Source organism: Canis lupus, chromosome 18 (assembly GCF_011100685.1).
Source record: "Canis lupus familiaris isolate Mischka breed German Shepherd chromosome 18, alternate assembly UU_Cfam_GSD_1.0, whole genome shotgun sequence".
Classification (NCBI taxonomy): domain Eukaryota; kingdom Metazoa; phylum Chordata; class Mammalia; order Carnivora; family Canidae; genus Canis; species Canis lupus.
Window position 1 is genome coordinate 35317477 of NC_049239.1, and position 20772 is coordinate 35338248.

Here is a 20772-nt window from a genome sequence, read left to right on the forward strand (position 1 = left end):
AAAGGGATCATTACTCTTCATAATGGCCTTTTTTTTTTTTTCAGTGCTCTGCAGTCACACTGTCATCTGTCTCATTTTTTTAATAGTACAGTGTGGAGCATAGAGACCTGAATTCCCATGATAGAGAATATTTTCTGCTATGATTTTATTATAGTTTAGTCTAAATGTAAGTGTAGTTATGCTGCTGTAGTCATAGTGTTAACATGAATAATTTACTTAGTTTGCTCCCATAGTCACTAACCAGAATATATTACTTAGTTTTTGGTATATTAAAACATTAAGAGATGATTTTACTTTGATTTTCTGCAATATCCATTTTTTTTCGGAATGGTTTTTAGATTTGTTAATCCAGATGCAAATAATATCAAATAATTTTCTGATAGAGACTGAATTCCATGAGAATAGTAATAGTTTCATTCATGTAGTGTAAGAGCTTAAAAGAGTATCTGGCATACAGTTAGAGCTTACCAGATTTTATTAAATTAATGAATGATTAACAATGAATAAATTTAGAATCTTTGTAAGTTCAGATAGTACAAGGTATGGGCTTCTGGTTAAACATGTTGAATTGAACCTACACATTAACTTCTATTTCCTTCTGAAACTGCAATAAAATGATGTTAATAAATTCTCAAGGACAAATGAAATACTTAGCAAATGAAAGAACATAGAAACCCAAATCAAAGATGCAGAGATGCTTAGGAATTGCAAGCATCATGTGCCTCTAGAAGCTGAATGTGCAACTGAAGCCAAGAAGAAAAGGTCTATATAAGAAGCTAGAAGCTACTATACCTCCAAATTCTTTTCCCTATCCTGCACAAAAAGGCACTGCCTGTCTTCTACTTGGCAGAAGATTGGAGATTTATGTTGAAGAGTTTGAGGGACAACTGAGGTTGGAAAATCCAGTAATGTTCTAGAGGCAGCTTATACCAGGAAGAGCTAGTTGTTAGAGCTGTTGTCATTTTGCTAGCTGGTTGTGAAACTAGTGGTGGCTTGAAATTGCCTATGGTTGGAATGTTTAAAATTGGCAAATGCTACAAAAAATTGTTTACCAATATGTTACTGAGAGTATTATATTGAAAACAGGGTGGAAAGTCTAAATACTGAAATCTGAGACCTTCCTGCTCTGTTTCCCCATTTGGAGGACATCTAGCCTTGTCACTTCCAGGCAGGAGACTGAAGATTCCTTTGTAGGGAAACTAACTTGCTCAAGTTATTCCAGTTACACTCTCCCAGGGAAATTGCTCAGCCAGGTCAACCTACAGTGAAGTCTATCATTTGACATAACTTGTGACCAGCTTTTTAATACTTCATTCTTAATATGAACATACAGTTAAGGATCAGTGGGCACCTGAAGAATGTCTCTACCATGCAAATTAGACAAAACAGGGTAATGAAAAAAAAAACAGGGAAACTAAGAAAATATACTCAGTTAAGAGAAACATTTATTAATCCACAAAAACAGGAATTAGGAGTCTTTAGAGAAAGAAACACTCAGAATAAAAGAGAACCTTTAAATATTTTAGACATAAAATATACAGTAAAAGGTTTGGAGGGTAATATTGAGATAGTCTTCTAGAAAGTTGAATCAAAAGACAAGAAGATGGATAACAGAGGGGAAAGAACACTAGGAGTTCAATCCAAGAAGTTTAGTGAGTTTCAGAAAGAACAGAGAAAATGGAGAGATGACCAAAGAAATAATACTAGAAGGTAACCTAGAACTGAAGAATTAGAGTTTGTTTTGCTCAATACCAGTGCATATTATTATGGAGTTTCATACAAAAAGGGAAGATTCTAAAACTCTCTGTGGAAAAAAGAATTAGTTCACATACAAATGATTAGAATAAAAATGGCAACATAATGACTTCAGACTTCTCATTGGCAGTGCTGGAAGATGGAAGATAATGGAACCATGCCATCAGTGGTTGGAAAGAAACTGATTTTTAAAAAATATTTTGTTTATTTGAGAGAGAGAGAAGGGGGAGGGAGGAGCAGAGGGGAAGGGAGAGGGACAAGGATGCTCTGTGCAGAGTATAGAGCCCTACACAGGGTTCAGTCTCACAAGCCTGAGGTTCTGCCCTGAGCCAAAATCAAGATTTGCAAGTTCAACTGACCAAGCCACTCAAGCGCCCCTGAAAAATTGATTTCTAAAGCAGAATTGTACTGCATTCAGCCAAACAAATCATTATGTATTGGTAGAAAAAAATACTTTTAGACATGCAGGGCCTCAAAAGTACCATCTGTGCCTCCTTTATCAAGAAGTAATGGAAGGTTTGCTCTACCAAGACAAGGGAATAAACCAGGAAAGAGGAAACAGTAGAATATAGGAAACAAGAGACCAATCCCAGAAAGAGAAGGCAGTCCTCCGAGATCACCCGATCTGTGTAGCAGATTGAAAGAGCAAGGGGTCCAAATTGTAATGGAAGGATGGAAGGTCTCCAGAAAGTGGAAACAAAGAATATCTGATATAGGCAGTTTCTTTTAGATGAGAGTATGGGTCAGGACAGGAAATGGTTGACGTATCTACCACAGTTTTAAGAATGTAATGCTCTTGGTCATTTATTATTACTAGGATAGATACTGTAGTGCATTCTCTCTCATCTCCTAAACTTTGATTTGTTTATCTTCCAGAATATGGTTTTATCAGTATAAATACATACTGTATTTGGTAGAATGTTAAAATAGTAAGCATCTATTAAATATATACATTGTAAATATTCAGAAACTACTCTATTGTTTACCTATAAATTAAGAACTTATGACTTCTATAAAAATATTTACATTATCTTGAAGTAGAGGCAGTCAAAATAGGTATTCATTGAAGGCTATCAAAGTGCAATAATCTTCATTGTGTGCTAGAGGAGAATTTTAATGTTAAAACAAATGCTTAAAAAAATAAAAAATAAAAAAACTTTTTATTACACATTTCCATAATTTAGCATAATTGTGTCATTGTGTATTGATATTCTAGATATAATTGAGAAGTCTTTAAATAGAATACTGTGAAGCCTTTAAAATTAGATCTGTACTTGATGGTATGGAAAGTAAGCAAGAAATATTAACTTTTTTTAGAAAAACAGATTGTGGAAGAACACGATATGTATGGTATGGTCTCCTGTGTATTTAAAAAGATGTATTTTATAAACTTGTATGCTTAGAGACAATTTCTCAAAGACTATGCAAGAAACTGCTGGAGTGGTTACCTCTGGTGGAGGAGACCTGGAGAGCTGATAGAGGGACACTTTATCTTTCTTTCTCTATCCTTTGTGTGGCTTGAAATGTTAACCCTGAATGTAAATAGCTTTACTTGTGATAAACAAATGGGCTTAAAAATTCCCGATGTATTAGGCATGTGGGTAGAGTTCTTAACTATTTCTCTTTTTACGGAAATTAACTTGGACTATCAGCAGACATTGAGAAACCTAATAAATATTGGTGATAATAATTTAATAGCTTTAAAACCCTTGCCTTAGAAAACAGTAGTATTTTTACTCTTTAAAGGTTTTTTTGGGGGAGAGGGTGGTGTAGTGGTGATTATATTATGTTAATTTATGAAGTAATAAGTTAATATGGTAAATACTGAAGCTCTACTAAAAAAGTGTTAATTTGAAATTAAAAATTAAAATTGTATTTAAGGGTTTTCTAAGCCAGTTAATTTCTAAAATAAACAGATATGGAAAAATGTTCTGTGGTAGTTAAAATTTTGTAGTAGAGTTAAGCTGGATTATGCTACATTTCATATTTTTCAGTGCTGTACTTTATATTACTTTTTCAGTACATTAAAACTTATGCAGTGAAACTGAATAATGGCAATGTTTTTATACCCTTTTATAGCCATTTCTTTTTCATAACCTCCCCCTATTTCCTGTTAACTAAACTATAAGCACCTTTCTGTTAATTTATGAAAATTATTGTTGAGATAGCACATTATCACTGATCTGTATGGCACTTTCAGCATGTTAGAAGCAAAGGTCCAAGCAACATAAAACACATCAAAATTCATTAATGTGGTATTGATTATTTTTTGGATAATTAATTTTATTGCAGACCCTTGAAAGAGATAATGAGCTGCAAAGGGAGAAGATAAAAGAAAATGAAGAAAAGTTCCTTAATCTTCAAAATGAGCATGAGAAAGCACTGGGAACTTGGAAAAAACATGTAGGTTTATTAAGTAATAAAATAGTAAAATATTTTAAGAAGTTGTAGACATTTAAAATAACTATTAAATGCTAAGAAAATACTGCAAAAATAATATAAGAATAAAATCAGACACGTATTCTTCTTGCACTTGTATTTCCAAGAAGTGAATGCTGTTGAAAAGCTAAATTTAATAAAATTGCCTGTAATGCTTTCATGCATGAAAAATCACACATATACATGTGTGGATATTTATATAACTGTTGAACTATATATATGTATATATATAATTTGAATGACTTCCCATATGTGACAAAGAAGAATTAATTTACTTTTCATAAAACAATTACATAGTATTTTAGTAAATGATTGAATAATTATATAGGTAGTGGTATTAGTTGACCTATTTAGCTTTCCTTAGCAGTTTTGTTAAAATGTATTAAAGTCATGTTTAGGACATGTGTACAGTAGTTGAGTTCTGTAGTGTTAACATTTTATCATAAACAGTTGATATGTTATAAACATAGCTATTTCCTTAAACCACATCCATTTATTTTACACTAAATTTTCATTTTAGTAAAGTAGATAATAAAAGTATGAAATGGCATAAATTAAAGTTGTTAAATATAAAGGTTTGCCTTAAAGATTGATGGACTCTAAAATTGATTATTCTATTTTAATATGTATTTTCATTTCCTTTCAGTTTTTAAAAGAATTAACACAATAGAAAGTCACTATGAGTTTATGAAAACTATATTTTGGGAGAGAAAGATTATATTTTGCACTATTATACTAAGTATACTATATTTTTCTAATATTAATGCAATATATTTTATACTAATATGTATCCAAATACCAGTTTGATAAACATTTTCTTGTAGATGAGTTTGATATAAATTGTTATATAAGTAATTTTTGAGTTTTCACTTCATTTGTAGCTAATATGTTCCTTTAATTTATCTTTTGGAGAGATCAAGTCTTCACTGATAAATTTAATAAGATTTATCCAAATTTCAAGAAGTATTTTGTAGTTAGTTGTATCAATACTAAAAATGCTTAGTCTCATAGTTTACCATTAAGCAGCATGCTTAGTAATATTTATTTTAGCTTCAGAAAATTCACATTGCATCCTAACTCTTCCTTCCCATTGCTAATGTTTAAAAACCATGGAAATGGTATTGTCAGGTTAGGGAAAAGTGCAAAGTGTAAAGATAATATACCTAAATAAATTATCCGTGCTAAAAAAAGATTAATTGCGCTCAGAAAATTAAACATTCATTTTCCTTGAGACCATAACGATACCCCTCTCACAAGGAGAAATCAGTTGAATTAAGAAAAATAAGCATTCAATTTTACTGGGGAGGCCTCAGTCTATAAATTTGTATGAAATTGGTCTTGTCTTAGGATTGTTTAGCTACTACAATCATTTCATTTCCATATGCTTTAGTACTAAATAGAACATAGTTAAATAAGAGAAAGCTGCTGTGTAGAACCATGTAAAAGTTTTCTTGAATGGGAGGTTAGATCTACTTTTTAGTTGCATTTCTGTCTCTATGCAGCTTTTTCACCATTCTTGAGTGAGGAACAAGAGTATTGCTATTGAGATTGGATCAAGATGGGTTTTTAAAAATTTTAAAGATATTGGCAAAAATAAGATGGAAATCTTAAAAACTGCTATTTTCCAAAAAAATAAAACCAAAAAACAGTGAAAGAGATACTGTACAAATAAAACTTTGTAATTATTTTTAGACAGTGTAGTTAAAATTCATTGAAATATTATAAAGAACAGTGTTCTGTGTATTTTCATTTGGCTAGTTAAATAGCTAATGGGTATATATAGACAAAAAGACAATAAACGAGGATATTCAGAAATTATTTAGGGGAAGGATAGGTCACAAAAGGAATTCAGTTCACACTATTTGTTGAGCATCTATGTGTTAGGCACTATTCTAGGTACTGGATTTTCAGAGATGCTTAAAATACAAAGATCAATAAGATCTCACACTCAAATGGACAGGCAATTAGGAAATTGACCACAATACCATGGAGAGGTTTTAGCAGTATTAAAAAATTACTATGAAAGTACAAAATCATATCATTTAGCCAGGTTAGAGAAAGTTTTAGAGAAAAGGTGACACTAGTTTGGCCTTGAAAGATAAATAAGGTTTCACCACACAACATGTGCCCTTTTCCTGCACTTCTCTTTCCATCTTGTTAGCATTCCATTTAGTAAAGAATGAGAAGAATCATGGAGGCACGAAAACTGCACTTTCAAGGGTGATAAGTGGTCTGATTTGAATAAAGCATAGAGTATGGAATGTGACATTGGAAAATAAGTTGAACTTTGTTACATAAGTAACAGAAAGCCTGTATGTCTTATTTGCAACAAGAAAATAAAACTTCAAGAAAGTAATGAGGATATAGCTTTGAGAGAATTGTTATGATTGAAAATAACAATTTTTCATTTTTAACAAGAGGTTGTTTAATGTGGTAGTTAAGACTACAACACCTAGATTTAGCTTTGGGTTTGGATCCTGCCTATGTCCACCTAATCTTGGCAAATTACTTGAACATCTGTGAGTCACATTTCTCACCTATAAATTGGGGATTTTTAGGAGTATGAAATTATATTAAGTACTCAGCACTGTTCAATAAATAGTAGCTCTCAGTATTAGTAATTACTTTGGGATCATTTTTATTTTTTACCATTTCCAAAAGCTTATGTTAATAAAATATTTTCATATGAAACACATTTTAAAAAAGATTTATTTAGAGACAGAGCATGCAAATAGGGGGAGGGACAGAGGGAAAGGAAGAGAATCTCAAGCAGACTCCCTGCTGAGTGAGTGTGGAGCCTTATACAGGACTTAATCCCACAACACTGAGATCATGATGTGAGCTGAAACCGAGTCAGATGCTTAACTGATGGAACCACCCTGGCGCCCTCATACAAAACACATTTACATAACTATTCATTTTGGTTAAATTTTATTTTTTTATTTTTTATTTTTATTTTTTTTTCCATTTTGGTTAAATTTTATATTAGGTTGAAGAACTTAATGGAGAAATTAATGAGATTAAAAATGAGTTATCATCACTTAAAGAAACTCATAAGTTACAAGAACATTACAATGAATTATGTGATCAGAAGAAGTTTGAGGAAGACAAGAAGTTTCAGGTAAAATTCAAGTGTTTTGGGGGTACAAAACTTAAATTAGGACCATCACTGATTTTGTCTCTGCTTTATATTTTCAGTATCCCAACTTCTAAAAAATGAGCATAAGTATGTAATCTGATATATTTTCAGTTAATTTTTGTGTACAAGGATTGAGGGTCATTTTTTGGCATTGGATTTCCAGTTGTTCCAGCACACACATTTTTTTGAAAAGACTTTTTCTCTCATTGTACCTTGGCATGTTCTTTGAAAATTAGTTGATCTAATATATGTGTGGATGTATTTCTGACTTCTTTATTATGTTTTATTGATTATATGTTTATCATTAAGTCAACATACAACATTGTGTTTATTATTAAAGCCTTGTAAGAAGTCTTAAAATATGGTATTGTTAAGTCCTTGAATTTTTTTTTCTTTTTCAAAATTGTTTTGGCTATTTTAAGTCCTTTGCATTTCCATATAATTTTTCGAATCAGTTTGTCAATTTATAAAAAACAAGTCTGTGGGGTTTTGGATTGTGTTGAATCTGTAGATAGATTTGAGAAGAACTGACATCTTAACAGTATTGACTCCTCTGATTCATGAACACGGTGTATATATATATCTTTACATTTATTTAGATATTCTTTAGTATCTTTCTCAGACATGGTTTGTAGTTTTCATTGCGTAACATTCTTTAAAATGTTTTGTGAAATTTATCCCTGAATATTCCATGTTTTAGGATTCTATTATAAAGAGTATTTTAAAAATAAAACTTTCTAATTGTTTCTAGCTAGTATATAGAAGTAAGATTTTATTTTTATAAAACTTTTTACAATTTATTGTAATGGTAGTTTTTTTCTAACTTCTGGGTTTTCTGTGTACAGTATCATCATCTATGAAGTTAAGGAAGTTTTCTCTCTTTCTTTCTGCTTTGTATGAATCTTGTTTTTTTTCTTCACTTATTACAGTAGCTAGGACCCTCTAGTACAATGTCAAATAAAAGTTGTGACAGTAGACTGGCTTACCTTGTTCCTCCAATCTCGGAGAAGTTTTAGTCTTTTACCATTTCATATAATGTTAGTAATAGGTTTTTGTATGTTTTCTATCAGATCGAGGAAGTTTCCTTCTGTTCCTAGTATTCTGAGTTTTTATCATGAGTGGGTATTAAATTTTGTGAAATGCTTTTTCTGTATTTATTGAGATAATATTTTCCTTATTAATATGTTAATATTAACCAATTAATTGATTTACAAATCAATTACATAATTTGCTAATACTATGTTAAGGATTCGCATTGATTAGGAATACTGATCTGTAGGTTTTGTTTGGTTTTTCTTTGTATTCTTTCAGTTTGGCTTTCATATCAGAGTAATAATGACTTCTTAAGATGAGTTAGAATGTGTTCCCTCCTCCTGAAAGAATAATGTAGAGGATTGGTATTATTTCTTTACTAAATATTAGACAGAATTTGCCAGTGAAGCTATCTGGGCTTTTTCTTTGTGGGAATATTTTTAATAACAAATTCAGTTTTTAATTATTTATAGGTCAGTTCAGACTCTCTATTCTTGTGGTGATGTGCAGAAGAAAACAGTTAACAGGCTTGTGAATGCTATCCTTAAAAAGGCCTGCTTGTAAAGTTGGCCCTTAAATGATACCTGGAAATTTTGGTTTGGAGAAGGTTCCCATTTCCTAACTGACAAGAGTGGTTCACTGTGCCTACACCGTTAGTCAAACAATGTGGTTTATTCTGAACATCTGTTTTCTTACAGGGAATCTGGAGTTCTGGCATATGTTAGGCAGATGGTGCCTGCATGACCAGCACCCAAAAAAACTTTGGGCACTGAGTCTCTAATGAGCTTACCTGGTGGATTAAAATTTGTATTTGTTGTCACAATTCACTGCTGCAGGAATTCAGCATGTCCTATGTGATTCCACTGGGATAGGATTCTTGAAAGTTTGTACCTGGTTTGCTCCAGATTTCTATCCTGAATGCCTTTCCCCTGTGATGTTTTTTGTTTTATATTCTTTTGGTGTAATTAAGTCTTAGTCATTAGTACAACTGTATACCAAGTCCTCTGAGTCTTCTTAGCAAATCAGGGAACCTGGGGGTGATTTTGGAGACTTACAGTAGTCATTTTTGGTAATTTTTCTTTCTCAAGGAACTAATCCTTTTCATCTGAATTGAATTTATTGGCAATGAGTTGCTCATGATATTCCTTTATTATTCCATTTCTCTCTAGAATCTTTATTGATGTCCCCTCTGTCATTTGTGTTGTCTTGACTTTCCCCTTCCTCTAACTCCTCCTTGTCCTCCTTCCTCTCTCTCTCTCTCATCAATTTAACTAGATTTTCAATTTTACTGGTCTTTTCAGAGAACCAGGTTTTTACTTCATTGTTTTCCTTCTCATGTTTGTTTATTTACGATTTCATTGCTTTGGATGTTAACTTTATTATTTCCTTCATTATATTTTGGATTTGACCTGCTTTTCCTTTTTCTAACTGTTTAACATGGAAACTTAGATCATTGATTATTGGCCTTTCTTCTTTTCTAGTATAAGCATGTAAAGCTATAAAGTTTCCTCTAAGAATTCTTAATAGCTTCATCCCACAAATTCTGATATGTAGTGTTTTCATTCTTATTCATATTTTAAAATTCCTTTTGTGAGGTCTTCCTTGATCAGTGGGTATGTGGATAAATCATGGTATAAGTATGACCTGTAATTGTTTAATTTCCAAGTATTTGAGAATTTTCCAAATATCTTTCTGTTAGTGATTTCAAATACAATTTAGTTGTGGTCAGAGATATTTTCTGCAAGACTTTTTTTTTAAAAAAAAGATTGTATTTATTAATTCATGAGAGACACAGAGAGGCAGAGGGAAAAACAGGCTCCCCATGGGGAACCTGATGCGGAACTTGATCCCAGGACACCAGAATGAGCCAAAGGCAGATGCTCAACCACTGAGCCACCCAGGGTGCCTCTTCTATAAGACTTTTAGCCTTTTAATATAAATATATCATTTTAAGGGTAAAAAGACCTGTTTTTTAGCCAAGCATATTCTCTATCTTGGTGAATATTTCATGTGCCCTTGAAAAGAATGTATATTCTGTTATTGGTTGGTTGAATGTTTTATAAATGTCAGGTCAGGCTGGTTAATAATGTTGTTCAAGTCTTTTCCATCCTTTGACTTTTTTTGTGTACTTGTTCAATCAGTTAGTGGGAGAAGGCTATTGAAATCTTTAGTTCGAAGTGTGAACTTCTTCTTTTTCAGTTCTGTTTTGGCTTCATGTGTTTCTAAGCTGTTATTAGGTGTATATGCATTTATGATTGTTATGACTTCCTGATTAATTGATCCTTTTATCTTTATGAAATATATATCTTTTTCCTAGTAATATTTCTTATCTTGAAATCTATTTTGTATAAATACATCTACTCCATCTTTTATGATGAGTGTTTATATTATATATCCTTTTCATCCTGTGACTTTTTCTTTTTTTTTCTGTGACTTTTTCTAATGGAAATATTCATAATTCCTTTTTTATATTGAATAATAACAAGAAGTCTTTCATTTTCTGAGAACCGTTTCTTGTATTTTTTTTATTGGAAAATATACAGAAAATTTACTACTTTAACTATTTTTATGTGTGCAGTTCAGTGGCATTAAGTTCATTCATAAATGGGCATGGTTGTGTACCAATAAAACTATATTTCCCAAAACAGTAGGCCAGATTTGGCCCACTGGCCATAGTTTGCCTAGTACTTTTCTAGAGTTTAATTGATTTATAGTCTGCTTTCAAATAATGATATGCAAAATTTTCTGATTAGTTAAGAAGCTTACTTTATTCTCATTTTCTCCTTCCTGGTCTGTGTTACTTTTATAATACACTTTTATATATGTCATCAACTCTATCATATATTGTTATTTATTTTATTTTAAATTTTTAATTATATGGTTAAGAAGATTAATTAGAGAAAATGTCTTTTACATTCACTCATCTTTACCATTTCTGGCACTCTGTGTAGATCCAGGTTTCTATCTGGTATCCTATTCCTTCAGCTTGAACAACTTCTTTAATATTTGTATGTGTCTGTGTGTGTGTTGTGTGTTGTGTGGTCATTACTTCTTCAAAGATTTTTTTTCTGTCCTCTTCCTCTCTTTTTATGGGACTTCAACTACATATGCTAAACTGCTTGCTAGTGTCCCACAGGTTATCAGGTGCTGCACATTTTTTTCTTTTTTTTTCTCTCTTTTCCCATTGGGATTTTCTATTATTCTGTGTTCTGAAGCCCAGTTATCTTTTGTTCTAATGTTTAATCTGCTTTTTTTTTTGTTTGTTTGTTTGTTTGTTTAATCTGCTTTTAAGCCTATACAGTGAGTTTTTATTTCAGATACTTATATATTATCTCTAGAATTTCCATTTGATTCTTTTTGGGGGGGGGTATATTTTTATTATATTCGTGTTATTCTTGAACTCTTGAACATTTATAAGTTTTACATTTTTTTAAGTTTTACTTTTTTTTTTGCTAAATCCATCATCTATTTCTTTTGACATTTAAAATTACAATTCGGTTGCATTAATTACAATTAATTATAACTACAGTGTTGTGCAGTCTTCACCACTATTTCCAAGATTGTCATCATCTCAAACTGAAATTGTGTAACCATTAACCAATGACTCACCACCACCCACCCTCCCTCCCCAGCTCCTGGTAACCTAATTTACTTCCTGACTTTATGAATTTGTCTATTCTGTATATTTTATGTAAGTGAAACTATGTAATATTTGTCCTTTTTGTCCAGCTTATTTCACTTAGCATGAGGTTTTCAGAGTTCACCCATATTACAACACATATTAGAACTTTATTCCCTTTTACAGCAGAATATTCACATTGTATGGATATACCATATTTTGTTCATCCATTCATCTTTTAATAGCACTTGGGTTTTCACCTTTTGGCTATGTGAATAGTGCTGCTATGAACAATGGCATACAACCATCTATTTGAATCTGTTTTCAATTTGGGGGCAGTATATACCTAGGAGTGGATTTGCTGAGTCATATGGCAATTCTATATTAAGCCTTTTGAAGAACTGCCCTTTTTTTTTTAAGTAAAATAGTGGATGTCTAAGTCAGAAGAAATTTACATATATCCCAGTTCTGATTGTATGAATGAGGTGTGCCATAATTAATTTATCCACTCCTCTATTGTAGTACATCCCTATGCAAATATCTTTGTGTACTTTTGTGATTATTTCCTTAGGATAAATTTCCAGAATTGGTATTGCTGGGTCAAAGTGCTTGTTCACTTATAATTCTGACACATATTGCCAGATTGCCTTCCAGAAAGATAGTATATTTATAGTCCCACCAACCACATTTAAAATCACCTGTATACCCAAACTCTCTTCATACTTAGTTTTAATTTGGATTTGTATTATATGAAACCTATTTTCATGTTTGTCAATTTTGTTTTTCTTGTGAGTTTACTAGTTTATATTTTACTAGTTTTTATATATATATATAAATATATATATATATAAATATATATTTTCCCATTTACAATTAAACACACTCAGGGTTCTCCCATTTTACAAAATCCACAAAAAGCCTTTTTGATCCTGTGTCCAACTCTAAATACAAATCTGTTCTCCTCCTGTAGAGTCAGGTTTGAACACATACTCTTTAAACGTGAAAAGAGTGGTCTAAACTCACACTCTTTACTTCCCTCCTTCTCATTCATCCTCATAGGACAGTGTGGCTTCACCCCTCCCACCCCATCCAATGGACACAATGTCCAGGGGACATTTTTCAGTCCCTTTGATACATTGATGCTATCTCCTTCTTGAATACCCTTTCTTCTTTCCTCCTGTCTTGTTTCACTCATCTGTTTTCTTCCCCACCTCTCAAGCTGCTTGTCAAAGTGGAAATAATAGTTATCCTTACCATTAATAAAGCAACCATGAGTTATATGCTTTATATACATAATTGAATTTAATCTTCAGGTTTTCATGCTGTGGATGAGAAAATAGGCTCACAGTGTTTTAAATATTGTAGGCAGCCTCTAAGACAGCTTCAAGTGATTCCTACCTCCATTTATTCATATTCTTTTGTAATCCCTCCCCCCCCCCCCCCCGCCCCGAGTCTGAGTTGAATTTAGTGGCTTGTTCCTAATTAATAGAACATAGGAGAAGTAATGTGATATCATTTCTCAGATTAGGTTTTAACAAGACTATGGTGTCTGTCTTGGGTGTACACACTCATTCTTTCTGTGCCTCTTTCTGAGCCCATGTAAGGTCCATCTTGCTAGAGATGCCACATTGTAAAGAGAGGCCCTAGGGGGAAGAAAGGTCACATAGAAGAGAATTTAGGCCCTCCACCCAACAGCCAGCACCAGCTGCCAGCCACTGCGTGAGCCTTCTTAGAAGCAGACTCTCCAGCTCCAGTTAAAGGCTTCCAATGATGACAACTTGCCTAGAACCTCATGAGACCCTGAGTCCGAATCAAGCCAAGCCATTCTTTAATTCCTGATTCATTGAAACTATGGCATAGTAAATGCTGTTTTAAACCACTGAGTTTGGAGTAATTTGTTACACAGCAATATGTTATTCTTCTAAGATTTCACACTTAATAAATACTGAAACCAGGATTTGAACTCGTATTTTTTTTTTAAGATTTTATTTATTTATTCATGAGAGAGAGAGAGAGGGGCAGAGACGCAGGCGGAGGGAGAAGCAGGCTCCATGCAGGGAGCCCGATGTAGGACTCAATCCTGGGTCTCCAGGATCAGGCCCTGAGCGGAAGGCAGGTGCTAAACCGCTGAGCCACCCTGAACTCGTATTTATCCAAGATTACAAAGCTTCTGGTAACTACCATTCTGTTTTTGTCAATCTCCTTTGTAGGTTCTTCCAAGTTTCTCTTCCTCTGCCTCTTTTGTGGATTTCACTAGCATTTTATATTTTACCTCTTTTTTTCCTCAAAATATGCTCTCATAAGTTAGTCTCATCAACATGTACGTCTTCAGTTGCCATCTACCAATGATTTTCAAATCTACATTTCCAGAGAAATTTTCTCATAAGCTCCAGATTCATATATTCAAATGTTCATTAAACCTCTCCACCTTAATATCTAACTCTTCACACTCAACAAGTTCAAACAACCCTTACTTTCATCACACCTGCTACTATTCCTAGTTGAGTAAATAACATCCACCAGTCTTCTACGTACCTAATCTGAACTCTGAATCAATCTTGACTCTTCATATTCTATCGTTCATCAAACCCTATTGATTAGCTTATAAATAATTCCTGTAACTATTCAGTTCTTCATCTTTACTGATATCACCTGCACTATGACACTGTGGCACTTCTGATATATCTGCTTCATGTTGTAGCCCTTTGATTCAGGATTTTTCAGATTTTTAGGTGCAGCCTGTTAGTTCATAGAAATTAGTTTACTAATTTGTGACCAGCAGTCTTTAAAAAATGAAATAAAAGTAGCATAGAAAGCAGAATGCCATCTTATTGAGTAGATAGATATTCGGTGTGCTATGTTGTAGAACGTTCCTCATTGCAGGTTTTAATCAATGAAGTTTAGAAAAACAGTCTATTCTCGATGCTGTAGCCAGAATGGTTTTTCCAATCAGATCATATTTATTGCCTTGTCTAAAACCCTTGTGACTTTACATGGTCTTCTTGGAACTCTTCAGCATGCCATATTTGGCCCTTAAAGACCTGGGTGTAGCTTACCTCTAGCTACATTCTCTCAGCATCTAAGCTCTAGCTGAAATAAATTGAGTAGTTCCATGAAGACTATAATCTTGCTTGCTTTTAGCATCTGAATATGCCATGTTTTCCCTTGAGTGCCCCCTAATCTTCATCTGTATTACTTTTTTTTTCCTATCTTCCTCACTGGATTGTTAAGTTTTCTGAGGCCAGGGACTGCTTATTGTTCATCATTGTATCCCAAAGCCTAATGCAGTGTTTGTGCTGAATATATAGGGGGAGTAAAAGGATGTTGAATTGATTCACTAGAGATAGAAACATCAAAAAGATCTCAACTTTAAATATGATAAACTATACAAAATGAGGTTAAAGTGATCTTGTTACAAAGAGTAGTATATTAAACTTAGAAAGTCATTTGGATCTCAAAAATTGCTGAATGGTTGACTTGAAACATTATTTTATCAGCAAAATTTGTTCAGATGTCTTCTATTTAACAATGTTTTTACATTAAAGGTATTTTTTCCCATTTTACATTAGAATCTTCCAGAAGTAAATACTGAAAACAGTGAAATGTCAATGGAAAAATCAGAAAACACCATCATACAGAAATATAATTCTGGGCAAGAAATAAAGAAAGATACTGTGAGTTTTTGTTTCGATACTAACTACAGAGAAAAGGAGAAGAAAGAAGGCTCCTTTATAGAATTCATTATAGAAGGTAACCAGCATTCTGAGGTTTTTAAAATTTATTTATTCATGAGAGACATACACTGAGAGAGGCAGAGACACAGGCAGAGGGAGAAGCAGGCTCCTCACAGGGAGCCCGATGCGGAATTCGATCCCGGATCCCAGGATCATGACCTGAGCCAAAGGCAGGTGCCCAACCACTGAGCCACCCAGGTGTCCCATATTGAGATTTTCTAATTTTATATATGGAGGGTCCCCCTGCCTCTTTTCTTCCACAAATAAAGGATCTGTCAAAGTGCTGTGGAAGGCCCTTTACGAAATTTAAGGGAATATCAATTATATAGTCTTTGCTTGGGGGATCCTGTATTGTATTTGAAGAATCACTTTTTCATTTGTATATGTCTTAAGACAGGCTTCTTCTGAGCTATTTTGGGGGAAAACTGTATTTGTCTTCCCTTATTATTTACTCCTTGGCTTTTTGCAGTTTTCTGCATTCACTGCTTTGTAGAGTGTGTTCTCTGGGCTACCAATAACCTTCTGATCTGATGATCAGACCTAGAGCACTTTCCTTAGTTCAAATGGCCTTTTTGTAACCGCTGAAATAATTTACTAATTTGTCCATCTTGAAAAAGAGTTGCTTCAAGACCATAAATTTACTGTATGAAGGTATTCAAACCTAGGCTGAACAACCACTTGGTGGAGATGTTGTAGAGAGAATGAAGACTAAAGCCCTTCAAGTCCTGAATTTTGTATTCTGGGTTATTTTAACATTATTGGAAAAACTTGAAATCTGTAGTTAAAACCCAGATGAATAAAATATAGGTCCTTAAGTATTCTATACTTTTGCACAAAGGTATCCCCACATTTTAAAATACTTACAAGGCAATGAATAAAAAATTGAGGATTGTCAGTCTTGAAAAACTAGCAATTCTGGATCCTAGATAGTGGTAAGAAGAAAACCACAGACCCAAAATGGAGTCACTCTGGTTGAGAACCCCATGCCAGCAAACCAAAGCTTAATACCTAACCAAACTGTAGCTTCAACCCCCAGGAATGTAACCTTTAACCAGTCAACCTGGAATTTCCTGGTCAGCAATAACAAATCCATTGATAGACCTCTTCCTTCCCTTGTAGGAGGGTGACCTTGCCCAAAACTGTGAATTCTTTGCTAATAATTCCCTTTTTCCACTCATTCTCTACCTTTAAAAACCTTTCCTTTTCTGTAGCTCAATAGGGCTCTTTTCTATTTGCTCAATAGAATGCTGCCTGATTCAGTCAGTCATCTAACAGTCAATTAGAGCTTCAGATTTCCATGGTTAAATTTGTGACAGTAGTACTAGAAATTAGAGTCTAACTTGTTAGGATAAATTCATTTTTATCTGTACAGCTGGGTGTTTACATGGAATTGTACTGTGTGCTCAAAAGGCAGTGTAACAGACTAGAAAGCTAAAAACCATTTTTTAATATCCTTAACTTGCCGCTTTTTAAATCAAAAATACTTTTGCTCTTTTGAAATAAAAATTTAACATGGGCAGCATGCTATATAATATATATGTGTATACACACACACACACCAAGTGAACTCGATATTTAGGTAAAATTGGTATCATAAGCTTTGTGGAATGGCCAATGAAATATTTAAGGCTAAATATATTTTTACTATGTTCTCATCATGACAGACTTACAGCTTTTTGAAAAAAGCTCCAAGAATGAATTTGATCCTGTGATACCTCAGGATGAAAATCAGAGTGAAATCTCCCAAAGCAAAACCCTCTGCACAGAAAAAGAACTAATTAGTCAAGGACAGACCTTGAATGACTTTAGAAAAGCAGTTACTTCAGAAATAAAAGACAAAGTGGGTTCAGAAAAAGACCACGGATGTACAGAATTTAAATCACCAAACAGTTCTTTTTTAATGGCGATAGAATCAGAACAGACAGACCTAGAAAGAACTGAAGGCTTCGATCTTCATGCAGATGTCCAGCTGGAGGTTGAAAATAACAGAACATCATCTAACAGTATCTTAAGTGAGATGGTTCACCATACAAATCAAAAGAGAGATGTTTCTGAAGATCAGTCATTCAAACGATTCACATTGCTTCCAGGGATTCAAGAAAATGCCACAGAGAAGGATATTACAAATAGTGACCAAATCAAAGTAGATCTGGATTCCTCTCTAAATGTAAAAAAGGATGCTGTTCAGGGTCAGAAATACAATTTACAGGAGTCAAGTAATGTTATGTCAGACAACAAACAATGTAAAATAAACCAAATGCAACTGTTAAATAAAAAAAGTAAGTGCGGCGTATTGCCATTTAAGCAAACTTCAGTTTTTCAACAAATCTGTAATGATACTTCAGAGAAACCTGAATTAACTATTCCCCCTGATACAGCAGCAAACCACATCTCATCTGCTTTCAGTGAGAATTTGAAAATACTTAAGAATTCAGACAAAAATGTTAGTATTATGCCTATGTTGGTGAAACCCAACTCAAGCCTCGGGGAAAGAACTATATGGAAAAATCTGAATGATATGCACACTAGTCAACTAAAGAACTGTTTGGGATATTTAGAAAACAGTGCGACCATTTCCCATCTTCAGGTTAACAATGAGAATATACATACTTCAGAAGCCAAAGACATGAAAACTGCTGTTCCTACGAAAACTTCCACAGAAATACAGTCTTCCAATAAAGAGAGTCAGATTGAGGAGAATCAGATAACTGAAGCCACAAAAAATGACCTCTTACTTTTTGTGAATGTCAATGAAAGACAGCATTCATTGTTAAATAATACAGAGAAAACAGAGTCATTAAATGACATCGTTTCAGGAAAAATTTACAGTGAAGGACAGCTGGAAGAATCATGTTCATTTCACATAAAGCCATCTGGAGATTTAGTAAACAGAAGTGCAAGGTCACCCTTTGATCTTTCAACTTCAGATAAAAAAACTGAGAAAATTCCAGTATATGTGAATTTCTTAGACCCCAGTCCTTGGTCAAAAGTAAATCAAATTGAAAGTCAAACAGTGAGCACTTCAACTTCTAGCATTCCTTTGTTGCTGAAGGAGAGACCAGTGGGCCCATCAGAAAATAAAAATACGGTTTCAGTGACACTTTGTGAAAATGATCATAATGGTATCAGGGATACTGGACCAGGTAAGAAAAAAGTATTTATGTTTTCTTTTGAAATTTAAATTTCTAATCCTTATTCCTGTTAAAGGGTCTCCAAACCGATTGTATTTAAAATGAAACCATTAGGGTTTTTTTCACCTAGACCTAAGATACTCCATATATGTATTTATGTAAAACTAGGAAAGGTTTTATTTAAACCTAAGTGGATTTCTTTTCACCTAAATCTGAGCAACTAATATCAACATGTACTAAGGAGAAAATGCATATTGGAAATTTAAAAATTTCACCGAGGACCTGAAAAAAGCAGAAGCGACCACAGGTCCATGTCATTAATTTTAAATTAGGAACAACTACTTAGTCTTGCAGTTTTCTGTAAGGCTTCTGCCAGTGGGCATATTTATTCCTTTTCATTCTATCCTGAAAAAACTTCCCTCACTTTCTTTCCCCAATTTTCCTTTCTTAAGACTTAATTTTTCTACTTCTGGTTTCTGTTCACCAGCACTAGAATTCAGCTTTCTTCGTTTTACAAGCACTGCTGAGAGAACATTAATACATTTCATATCATTGGTATTTGTCACTCACTTTCAACAGAATCCTCCTAGTTGGGTACCAACGTTAAAACATGCAGATGTTCAATATTCAGAGAACAGTGTATTCTAACTACCATATGAAATAACACTGTCCAAATTTTACTTTATATAAATACTGTAGGATAAAACATAGATGAGAGGTAAATGGATGAAATACATAGGACTTAATGATGGGTGTTGAAGCTGAGAGATGGTCCCCAAGTTCATACTCTTATTTTTGTGAATTTGAAGTTTTTCCCCCCAAATATTTTTTTTTAAGATTTTATTTATTTATTCATGAGAAAGAAAGAGAGGCAGACACAGGCAGAGGGAGAAGCAGGCCCCATGCAGGAAGCCCGACGTGGGACTCAATCCCCAGACCCAGGATCACGCCCTGAACCAAAGGCAGACACTCAACCACTGAGCCACCCCCCAAAATATTTAAAAAACAGAAATAAACCACATATCACATCTAAGTGCTGCACACGTTAAACTGAACAATGAACAAGTTCAAGATTCTCATGAAGAAAGTTTACTTTGCTAATAGCAATCTCAAAGTTTACAAGCAAAGCTATGAACAGGCTTCAGAGGTACTGGCTTCTTTAAAAAAATGGCAATTTACCAATTGAACTTTGAAAACTTGGGAAATTAAAAGCAAAATACGTTTATCATACGTACTAGCATAAATGGAAAAGTAATGCAGGGAAAGAGAAAACATCAAAATATAAAATCTCATTTTGCACACTGTAACTTTTCTTCTAATAAAATATATTAACTTCAGATTCCATTAATTTTGAATCTCTTGAATGCTGCAGTTAGGCAGATGCTGTTTTAGTTAAGGTGGTGGTATCACATTTACCATTTTCCCACAGGGCCTTGTAAGTTAAATCTCAATGATATAAGGATGAAAGGGGGGAGATCTAAAATTCTGTAGAAATTCAACTTCAAAAATGTCCACTCATGAAAGATACAAGTATCTTTTAACCTTCAAAGCTCACGTATTTCTCTAAATAATTTTTATCTATTTATTAAACTTCAGTGAACTCTACTAGTCAGCTGTTTGTTGGTCTTCTGTGGCCAGTTTTTTTAAAAACATACTATAGATCCGACTTTTAGTTGATTCAGACTTTTTCCCATTTATCTGAACTGTTAAGATGCCCACTTAATGTGTTTACATCTATGGTAGTGCAATAACCAGGGGAATGACGGTAATATTTTATGGGAGTTATTTTATTTTAGAAGATATTATACCATCTCACTCATTTTTAGTGTGAAATCAGGTTTTAGAGAGTAGCAATAAAATTGTTACCTGATGAAATGTTACCTGAAATGAAATGCCCAACTTATATTAAGAGCAAAGTCAATG

The 20772-nt window shown here is 33.4% G+C and overlaps 1 protein-coding gene across 13 annotated transcripts in view; it reads left to right on the plus strand.

Annotated features, from left to right (window-relative positions):
* Window positions 1–20772, plus strand: part of CCDC73 (coiled-coil domain containing 73) — a 138337-nt gene that overhangs the window by 113337 nt on the left and 4228 nt on the right. For all 13 annotated transcript variants that reach the window (XM_038563087.1, XM_038563091.1, XM_038563093.1 and 10 more), the window contains 4 exons: window positions 4048–4158; window positions 7184–7315; window positions 15554–15734; window positions 17383–18861. In XM_038563087.1, the coding sequence (XP_038419015.1) occupies window positions 4048–4158; window positions 7184–7315; window positions 15554–15734; window positions 17383–18861 (1903 nt within the window). The remainder of the gene's footprint in view (window positions 1–4047; window positions 4159–7183; window positions 7316–15553; window positions 15735–17382; window positions 18862–20772) is intronic.